The sequence below is a fragment of the Mytilus californianus genome, unplaced genomic scaffold, assembly GCF_021869535.1.
Source record: "Mytilus californianus isolate M0D057914Y unplaced genomic scaffold, xbMytCali1.0.p SCAF_57, whole genome shotgun sequence".
NCBI classification, from domain to species: domain Eukaryota; kingdom Metazoa; phylum Mollusca; class Bivalvia; order Mytilida; family Mytilidae; genus Mytilus; species Mytilus californianus.
In genome coordinates this window covers 254,731-266,024 of record NW_026262709.1, presented here as the reverse complement: position 1 = coordinate 266,024, position 11,294 = coordinate 254,731, and the positions used below count along the sequence as shown (strand labels likewise).

Below are 11,294 nucleotides of genomic sequence, written 5' to 3'. Positions count from 1 at the left end.
TTTTTTTGTTGAGACCCAAATAATACCAATGGAAATATATGGTAAAAGTCCGTGTCGGCCTTTTCGCGCCTTTTTTTATGAAACCAAATATCTTGAAAAAGGAGCTTCATAACCTAGTTTTAAACTTAATGTATGCCTAGCATAATCAGAGTAAAAAAAAAATGTTATTTGCAGTATGACATATGATTTTATTAACATGGTTATGTGCACAGTAATTTTAAAATACTAAAAGTTTGTCTCAATACTTAAGTAACAATCATCTTCCCAAAGTAACGACCATCTCTTGTCGGTTACGACCAAATTTATATTCAAGTTACGGCCATCATGCTCGAATTTTTGAATGACTATTTTATGTACATGTATCAATTTTTACTTGTAGTCCACAAAAATCGGAAAAGAAAAACTTATCTCTAGAGTCGTCTATCATCTTTAACTAACCGATACTTTACGTTACGACCATTCGCTTACCACTAGTGAATTATGACGGTTTTCAAATGCTATTTGAAATAAATACTGCGACGACGTCATAGTTATTTGGATTATAGTGCCGAACAAGATTTTGTGAGGTAGACGAAATTGACCTTCAAACGATTGATTTAAGTTTTAATGTCCAAAAATAGGCAGATAGGACATATATTTTACTTTCCTTACTGTCTTCTTTTGTTTGGGATTAATTGTAATTATAATGTTATAATGAGACTGAAAAATGATTTTTTTTTGTTAGGAAAAACAATAATTATACCTGGCGTAAATGTTAATCGGCAATTCTCTTCGAAAAATGACTTGTTCAATGGAATAAAACATCAGATTTTTAAACTTTTCTCCAGTATAGGCTATTCAAAAATAATTCATCAACTCTTATAAAATGGAAAATTTTGTGAAAATATAAGAAGTGGCGGTTGTTTCATATGTACCTTTCATAGACATTTAAGTTATTGTGTACATTCATGCATGTTCTGATTTAATCAATATTCGTGTATCAAAAAAAAAATTAAATCAAATTGCGTAAGTTCAATATCAATGGCCGGTCCACATCATAATAAGTAATAGGGGTAAAATGGGTAGGGAGAAAATGACAAATACGTTAAGTAAATTTTTAGCAATAACAAATACAAATTTGTCAACCAAGAGTTTTGCTTTATTTCTAAAAACACGTCGTTCTGTATTAGTATAGTTTTCGCTTTAAGGAAAAAGAAAGTTTGGGCTTCAAAAGTCTACAAAATTATTGACTTTATACAGAAAATACGCTCTTTTAATTTATTTAATGTTTCACAAATAATACATGGATACAACGTAAAATAATTTCTTAAAACACTGCACACATTTGATTGGTATAGTGGAAATGTCATAAACTGCGTTGAAATGAACCATGGTATAGCAAACATCGAATTGCCTCACAAAATGTTAGCACACACTATAACACAATACTTTATCAATGGAAAATGGAAATTAACTCGACTATACTGACATATAAGGCATATGTGAAATGTACCGAAAGTACAGATTTTTCACCACAAACGGTAAGACATTACACATTATTCAACCGCAATCACAACAGAAACATCATAAATAAATCTTCCCCAAGGGTGACTGGGGAATAGAAGTATGGTCACCATTGGTCTTCCTCCGACCGGCGGTAAAACCCTCGTCAAAGTGGGGCGTCCGTTTGGCTGTGCGGGATGTACAAATTTGCAGCCACGTCCGGTCAGAATGGGGACGTTAAATCCGATGCCTCGTGTAAAGAGAGTGCCACGCTCTTTGCACGTTAAGAACCCTTGCAACAACTCTTTGAGGGGTCCGTAGGTGGCCTGTTGCAAGGCTAAATTTCTGTCCCTATCCAATATACCCTCATTTCCCGTGGCAGTCTAAATTTCTCCGACCTCAACCCCATACGCCTCTATTACAGAACCTACCTACTGTATTTATTGTTAATTTGTTCTCGTCCTGAATATGCATGAAATATTTGCCACTGGACGTTAAGCAACCAACAATCAATCAATCATAAATAAATTAATGCATAAATGTTGGATGTATAAAATACCGAGATACGACGTATAGCACCTCGGGTGCGGGATTTTCTCGCTGCATTGACGACCGATTGGTGGCCTTCGGCTGTTGTCTGCTTTATAGTCGGATTGTTGTCTCTTTGACAAATTCCACATTTCCATATCTCTTTAATTCTCAAAATAATGGCCAATTCAGCGGACGCAAAATGAACAAGATCATTGAACAGTTATTAACACGTCAAATTCCAGAAAGATGAGATGTGTCAATACATTGCTGCAAAACATTAAAAACTCCATCTTACCCTGGATTTTGTATCAATTGATGGGGATCAAAAATTTATAACTATTATATTGATTGATTGATTGTTGGTTGCTTAACGTCCAGTGGCAAATATTTCATGCATATTCAGGACGAGAACAAGTTCACAATAAATACAATAGGTAGGGTCTGTAATAGGTTAAGGGATTAAGGTCGAAGAAATTTAGACTGCCACGGGAAATGAGGGTATATTGGATAGGGACAAAAATTTAGCCTTGCAACAGGTCACCTACGGACCCCTCAAAGAGTTGTTACAAGGGTTCTTAACGTGCAAAGAGCGTGGTACTCTCTTTACACGAGGCATCGGATTTAACGTCCCCATTCTGACCGGACGTGGCTGCAAATTTGTACATCACGCACAGCCAAATGGACGCCCCACTTTGACGAGGGTTTTACCGCCGGTCGGAGGAAGACCAATGGTGACCATACTTCTATTCCCCAGTCACCCTTGGGGATATAACTATTATAATTAAATTGATTGATTGATTGTTGGTTGCTTAACGTCCAGTGGCAAATATTTCAATCATATTCAGGACGAGAACAAATTAACAATAAACACAATAAGTAGGTTCTGTAATAGGTGCGTCCGGGGTCAAGGTCGGAGAAATTTAGACTGCCACGAGAAACGAGGGTATATTGGATAGGGACAGAAATTTAGACTTGCAACAGGTCACCTACGGACCCCTCAAAGAGTTGTTACAAGGGTTCTTAACGTGCAAAGAGCGTGGCACTCTCTTTTCACGGGGTTGCAAATTCGTACATCCTGCACAGGCAAACGGACGCCCCACTTTAGCAAGGGTTTTACTGCCGGTCGAAGGAAGACCAATGGTGACCATACTTCTATCCCCCAGTCACCCTTGGGGTTATTATAATTAAACAGTCCGTGATAAAAAAAAAAAGGCTTCGTCAGTGGTAAAGCATTGCTGGCATTGCTGGGTATTTATAAAATGGTAATGTTGCCGAGCAATCGTGGTATTAATGACGAAGCTATTAAAAAGTGGGAAAGGTAGGTGATCGTCAGTTGCGTTTGAGCACTTAATAAAAATTCCTTGTTGAAAATACATTTTTGTTTAAATGTACATATAGAACAGAACTAAACTTATGCCTACAACATTATATCAGTCAACTGTGCTGATGTAACAGCTGCTAGCCATTCTGATGGGAAAATTCTTAATATGAACAGGCTAGGAGTACAAATTAAATAGATAACAAATCAGGAATGAAATGGAAAGATCTGGATTTATCTTTTGAAAGTGAAATAAAAAAGTGGCCAGCCCCTAATTATATCTTTGTACATCTAGGTGCAAATGATTTGGTGCTTATGAAGTCAACAGATTTAATCGAGAACATCAAATGCTCATTTTTAAGAATGAAAATTTCCGCAGCTGACATTTAAATCATATCGTTAGATATATTACCAAGGCCCTATTAGCATGGAACATTAAGGTCAAAGTAAGTAGAAATAGCCCAAAAAAAAAAAAGAGTCAACTGTGCTGTAAGATCGTTTATGGAGGAAGATTGATTGATTGATTGTTGGTTGCTTAACGTCCAGTGGCAAATATTTCATGCATATTCAGGACGAGAACAAGTTCACAATAAATACAATAGGTAGGTCCTGTAATAGATTAAGGGATAAAGGTCGGAGAAATTTAGACTGCCACGGGAAATGAGGGTATATTGGATAGGGACAGAAATTTAGCCTTGCAACAGGTCACCCACGGACCCTTCAAAGAGTTGTTACAAGGGTTCTTAACGTGCAAAGAGCGTGGCACTCTCTTTACACGAGGCATCGGATTTAACGTCCCCATTCTGACCGGACGTGCCTGCAAATTTGTACATCCCGCACAGCCAAACGGACGCCCCACTTTGACGAGGGTTTTACCGCCGGTCGGAGGAAGACCAATGGTGACCATACTTCATTCCCCAGTCACCCTTGGGGATTATGGAGAAAGAAGGTCGATACATTATAACATGTATAATGTATCCAACCATCTAAGCCTCAGAGTCGAATTTATTCAGACATGACGGCACACACCTGTCACAACATTCAGGCACTATTGAAACATTCGTACTCAGTGTTACTAAAGGTTTTCCCAAAAGACAAATGAGCGCAGAAATTATTTAGCGGTGCATGGGAAATGATGAGACCCTAAAAACAGACTTGGAACTGTCCCCCTCTGGTACATATCTCTACCGGCTCTATAGTGGAGGGTATTAAATAATTTCCTAGGATTCACTCTTGTCATCAAAAGGAAACCCCTCCACTTCTGGTATCAGAAGGGAGGTGTCATCTCCGCAGTACACATGATTAAGGTTGTTTGCATATCAAAATCGGGGAGACTGTTGTTTTGCAAAGGTTTGAGTGATCAGAGGGGGTTCTCCGTCCATTCAACTATTACACGTAGGACGGATATTTTGACACTTATGCTATCGTAGTGTCCCTGATATGCTCTTTTCATTCCATTGGTTATCTGGTTGTTTATCTCCCTGGAACTGGTAAAACATTTTATCCCCGGTCTATCAAATATTCAAACATACATATTTTTATACATATATTTGTTAGTAATAAATATTTTGTATTCTTTCTACACTTTTTTTGTTGGTTTTCAGCGCCACTTTTAAGCACTGCGTGGCGTCTAGTTTTATTAGTGGAGGAAGCCGGAGTGCCCGGAGAAACCCACCGATCATCGATAGGAAAACTGACAATCCTAGTCAATTAAGATTGGAGTCGAGTGCACCGGCACGAGCGGCGTTCGAACTCACTACCTCGGTGTTGACTGGCTAGTGATTACAGTAGTAACTACTTAGACCACTCGGCCATCGAGGCCACTTTCTGAGTGATGAAGAGACTACCGGTACTCCCAAAGCAGAAGCATTTCAGCCAGCTTGTTAGTATTATTACACTTGGTTACATAATAGTGTTTGAAAAATATTATTATACCCCGCTCAGAAGTAGAAGGGGTATACTGTTTTACCCTTGTTCGTGGGTTTGTTTACGTGAAAGCAACAACTCACACACACAATATTCCTGTATGTCTGCCATATGGTGGGATCTATTTTCGGAACAATGCGACGACAACTTCCTGGTAACCAAAGACTTTGGTTTTTTTTCGACTTTATATTTTTGAAAATTCTCAGCAACTTCTCATCACAGCGGTTTGACATTTTAACACCTTCTTCCTGTAGGTTCAATCATAGCATGTCTCTTATTGTACTGTAGGCTCAATCGAGCCTCTATATGCAGTTGATAATTACAAAAAAATCAATTAATTCCTTTACTCATTTTCATTGGATCTAATATTGATTTTTACAGCCCAATCAGATTAAGGTGGACAATGGGGACGTGATTCTGTTTTAAAGCTACTTCCAATCAGATTAAGGTGGAAAATGGGGACGTGATTCTGTTTTAAAGCTACTTCCAATCAGATTAAGGTGGAAATGGGGACGTGATTCTGTTTTAAAGCTACTTGAATTGTACCAAAACAAAATGGAAAGTTTAGCAACCCACGTTTGAAAAAAAAACCACTGCATTTGTTTGCACCTGTCCTAAGTCCGGAATCTGAGGTTCAGTAGTTGTCGTTTGTTGATGTGCTTCATAAGTGTTTCTCGTTTTTTATATAGATTAGACCCGTGGTTTTCCCGTTTGAATGGTTTCACACTAGTCATTTTGGGGACCTTTATGACTTGCTGTTCGGTGTGAGCCAAGGCTCCGTGTTGAAGACCGTACTGTGACCTATAATGGTTTACTTTTACAAATTGTGACTTGGATGGAGAGTTGTCTCATTGGCACTCATACCACATCTTCTTATATCTATAGATTGGAAAGAGATAGCTACATCTATGAAAGAAAATGGATATAACTATGACTTAAGCAAATGTGAGAGGAAGTTATAAAATTTGAAATCCAAATACAAGGCTGCAAAGATTCACGATCGAGGGTCTGGTAATGATCCCAAACGTAGCGTCTTTTGAGAGGAGTTGGATGAAATAACAATACATACAACAGTTAGGTTCTGTAATAGGGGTTTTCGGGATTAAGTTCGGAGAAATTTACTGCCACGGGAAATGAGGGTATATTGGATAGGGACAGAAATTTAGCCTTACAACAGGTCACCTACGGACCCCTCAAAGAGTTGTTGCAAGGGTTCTTAACGTGCAAAGAGCGTGGCACTCTGTTTACACGAGGCATCGGATTTAACGTCCCCATTCTGACCGGACGTGGCTGCAAATTTGTAAATCCCGCACAGCCAAACGGACGCCCCACTTTCGCAAGGGTTTTACTGCCGGTCGGACGGACCATTGGTGACCATACTTCTATTCCCCAGTAACCCTTGGGGGCCCACAGGTTAAGATAACACATACGAAAAAGGACATATTCCTGAAGCTTTCAAACCAAAAAAATTTTGTACATAAGGTTGCTTTTGACTAAAATAATAACTATTAGCATGTACCATTGTATTGGTTATTTGTGTATTTCTCTGTCCTGATTGTTCTTGCATTCATTTGTACTGTAGTCCTGTCTTGTAATGTTGTCATTTTAGTGTTATATTTAACATTGCCATAAAAGCGCGAGGTTTGGCTAGCCACAAAACCAGGTCCAACCCACCATTTTTTCTTAAAATGTCCTGTACCAAGTCAGGAAAATGGCAGTTGTTATCTTATAGTTCGTTTCTGTGTGTGTTGCATTGTCTTTTGTTTTTTGTTGCACTTCAGTGTTTCTGTTGTTTCGTTGTTTTCCACTTATAGTTGATGTGTTTCCCTCGGTTTTAGTTTGTAACCCGGATTTGTTTTCTCTTAATCGATTTATGACTTTCGAACAGCGGTATACAACTGTTTTATTTGTCAAAGATTTTAGTGAGAAGTCAACCTGTGTCAATATTGAGGAAAAGGTATGAAGCAGTCCTTCTAAGTATCACTAGTATCCTCAAGTTCACTGGGATATATGAATGCAAGTACTGACTGAAATATGGGTTATTCTGTGATAGGACATCATCAATATATCTGAAAGTAAAATTAATTATTTCGCAAGGTGCTTTTCCTTTTTGTCTTCACATTTATATAAATTTATCAAAGGTTAATGTTTAACCAATGCAATACTCCGGGACACAGTAGTTAGTTGATTTCCATCACATCACCAAAATGTGGGCATCTCTGAATCTTGAAGTTGAAACCAATGCAAAATATATATGACACAAATCTGAATCTCATATTATTTTCTGTCCTAGAGATTCATATCAAAATATTTCAATTCAAGGCTTGAAGCATCGATGTTATTTGGATTCGTGTTTAAAGCATTTCTCCGTTGCGAGGAAGGGTGCCGAAAAGTGTCAGGCATTTTACTATGTTATCGACACTTCCGACTCGGTACTATCTGAATCTTTCCGTCGAAGGTATACATTCTGGCATATAAACTTCCTTAGCTATCATGTGGAAAAAGAGTTTCCGACTAAAGCAACACGTTCGAATTTAGAGTATGTACGACATATAGTAGAAAGCGTGTCTAAACATCGCACAGGTGAAAGAAAACAAGTTTGACGTTGGTAAGTTTCAAGTTTCAAGTTTTATTAAATCAGGAAAATCAATACAAAGTATAATGATGTCTTCCCCCACATTAACATGATATTACATCAGATAGATAAATATATATTATGTATGACAAAATATCAAATCAAGGTTAAATGAATAAAATTACAAAGATTCAAAGCATAATTGTATGTAATGGCATATATTTTTTGTATCATCAATATTTTGTGGGTTAAGTAAACTAATAATGGTTTTCATAACTTTTTCAGGGCACAGATCTTGTGAATTAATATTTAGTTTATTAAATAGTTGTTTTCTATAATTTTCAAATTTTTTGCAATAAATAAGGAAATGTTTTTCATCCTCTATTTGATTGCAGTTCAAGCATATTCTGTTTTCTCTCTTAATTTTTGGTCTGAAATATCTACCCTTTTCAATCAAAAGAGGGTGGGAACTAATTCTTAATTTTGTAAGATTTCTTGTTATATTAGAACATTTATACGATAGATAATTTTGCAATTTAAATTATTCTGAATAAATATTGGCATAGAAATGTAATTTATTGTCTTGTTCAATAGAACGTAATTTTTTTAGATTATGCAAAGTGTTATTAGAATGTTGGTTATTAATATTTTCCTTTAAGTTCTTTAAATTAATATTATTGTCTGTTATATAATTATATTTTTCAATAGAGTTCGAGATAAATTTGTGCCAAGATCTGTGTCCATCAGTATATAATGAATGATCTAGTTTATATATTTCACTAAGCAGTCTGTCAGATGGAAGCTGTTTAAGTCGATCATAATATTTAAGGGCTAGGATTAGTATATGATTCAAAGTAGGTTGTCTTCCTAATTCACAGTTCACTGCCATATTTGAACTTCTCTTGTGAACTCCTAAAATATTTTTACAGAATTTATTAAGAATTTTTTCAAAAGGTAATTTATCAATATTTGAGTCTTTTATATTGTAGTCACTAATCCATATTTCAGATCCATAAGTACTTATGGGTCTTATTAGAGTATCAAATAGTTTTTTGTTAATTGATGAATATTTTCAGATTGATTGTAGTTATGGTAGTCTTTTAGTCCAAGAACTGGATTCATGTGGGATTTTATTGCACGTACAAGTTCGAAATTGCCACTGTCGATAGGTGTACTCCATCGGTGTGATAGTAACGGTGGTTTTTAACATTGATGTTGTCGTTTCGGACTAGGGATAGAGAATTGGAGACTAGGCGTTCCAGCCTCGTGTTCACTGTATCTACATCTTGGTTAAATTGTTCTTCATTGAGACGATGAAATAGAGGAAAAACATGAATGTTAGTATTTGGAAATCTGTTGTTGACTAGATTCTTGAGAGTACTGAGGTGTTCTGCTGTGGTATCTGGTGATCTATTCTGTGAAAGATCGTTGCTACCAACCATGACAAGAATATTTTTGGCTTGAATATCAGTTTGTTCAATATATTCAATGGCACCTTGAATAGTCTTTTTACCTCTTGGGAGAACATGTACATTTACTTTTCTGTACCTATAAAGTTTAGACGGGTCAAGATCTTTTCCATGAGAGTCGGTTATAATTAATGCATCTAGTGATTTATGGTTAACTATGTTTCTGGTTTCTTCTGTATTTTGATCTTCTAATGCACTAAATCTGTTGTGTGTTGACTCATTGACTTTCACACGATCACTTACAACTGATTGTAATTTATCCTTCTCAGGTGTTGGTTTGATTGTTTTGCTTTTAGCAATTGTGGTGGTCACTTGATTTAATTCAAGTTCTAGTTTATTTATAGTTTCTTTTCTGGTCTCTGAGACAGCTTGTTCTTCTTGAAACTGAGTAGTAAGAGTGCTTTGTTCAACTTTCATGCCTAAAATAGTTTGTTCCTGAATTCTTAATTGTTCCTGAAGATTTGCAATAATTTTGTTTTTCTCAGAGAGGCAGGTTTTTAGTTCTGATATAATATTGTTTTTCTCTGTATTGAAATGTTCTAATGCTTCAGTGTTTTCTTTCAAAATGGGTTGGTTAGTTTTTGATTGCAATACTGTGATTTCACAAAATTGTTTTTGAAGCGCAGAGGTCAATTTAATGATTTTGTTGTTGAATTTTTCTTGGTTATCAAATTTTTCCCATAGTTTTTTAATTTCCATATCTGGATTCTTTTTAGTTTTCATTTTTGGGGTGCTTTCAGCTAGGCAACGATGTAATTCAGCATTGTCGAGCTCCAGGATATTTTCTTTGGATATTGCTGGTGTGTGAAAAGTGTCAGAAAGAGAATCTGTTTGTGAAACTAAGTTCATAATAGTTACGTCAGATATTGTCTGTTCTTGGACGTTTATATCGTCAGTTTGTTTCAATTCTTTGAGAGTAGTCTGACTATTATCAAGTGCCTGTTCGTCTTTATTTTCTTCTGTGTTGGGGTGGGTCATGTTGTTTGATGCCTCGTTTTTGTTTTCACTACTAAGTTTTGAACTTTTATTTACAAATTGTTTCAAGACTGGAAATTCATTTGTGCCAAAATATTTGTAATGTGTTCCTTGCACTGTAATTGTTCCTGTGCTTAAATTAATTGTTAATGTGTATATTCTGTGATCTACTTCTTTACTCCCTTTAATTAGTGCATCAACATCTATTTGTATTTCGTCACGAGTGTCTGATGGTCGTTTATCGGTCCAGTTTATTAAATAATTTGGGTCACTTCCGAGTTGTTTCTAATATCGGAGCATCAAAGCTTTGATCCATATCAGGAGACGGTTTCCATCTGTTTTGAAACTGTACATTTTAGCAGCATTTCTGTATTGGTTTGTTTTGATTTCTTCGTAAGGAATGTCTTTGTTTTTTCGAAACATTATCCAGGGGAGGTAACTTAATTTCTTATACGCTTCTTCGTCGAATGAACACTTAGGTAGTTTCATTTTGATGGTTGTATTGTTTCTTTAGAAAGTAAAATTGAGAGGTCTGACTGTGCGGAATGTACAAATTCGCAGTCACGTCTAGTCAGAATGGGGACGTTAAATCCGATGCCTCGTGTAAAGAGAGTGCCACGCTCTTTGCACGTTAAGAACCCTTGCAACAACTCTTTGAGCTGTCCGTAGGTGACCTGTTGCAAGGCTAAATTTCTGTCCCTATCCAATATACCCTCATTTCCTGTGGCAGTCTAATTTCTCCGACCTTAATCCCGGAAGCCCCTATTACAGAACCTACCTATTGTATTTATTGTCAATTTGTTCTCGTCCTGAATATGCATGAAATATTTGCCACTGGACGTTAAGCAACCAACAATCAATCAATCAATGTATGACAGTCGCATCAAATTCCAAGATGTTTGACCAAAATCACACTGTTACGTTATTGTCGTACTACCAACGACAAAGTTATTTTATATTAGTTTATTATGCATAATTTGGAGTAAAGGAGTGAAAGTTTCAGTGTTGTGATCATCTA

General features: G+C 36.4%; 1 protein-coding gene across 1 annotated transcript in view; it reads left to right on the top strand.

The window, feature by feature from the left end:
• LOC127703937 (mucin-5AC-like) overlaps window positions 1-179 on the top strand; it is a 3,820-nt gene extending 3,641 nt beyond the window's left edge. Inside the window, exon 4 of the mRNA XM_052207975.1 lies at window positions 175-179. Coding sequence (XP_052063935.1) covers window positions 175-179 — 5 coding nt within the window. The remainder of the gene's footprint in view (window positions 1-174) is intronic.
• The last annotated feature ends 11,115 nt before the right edge of the window (window positions 180-11,294 follow it).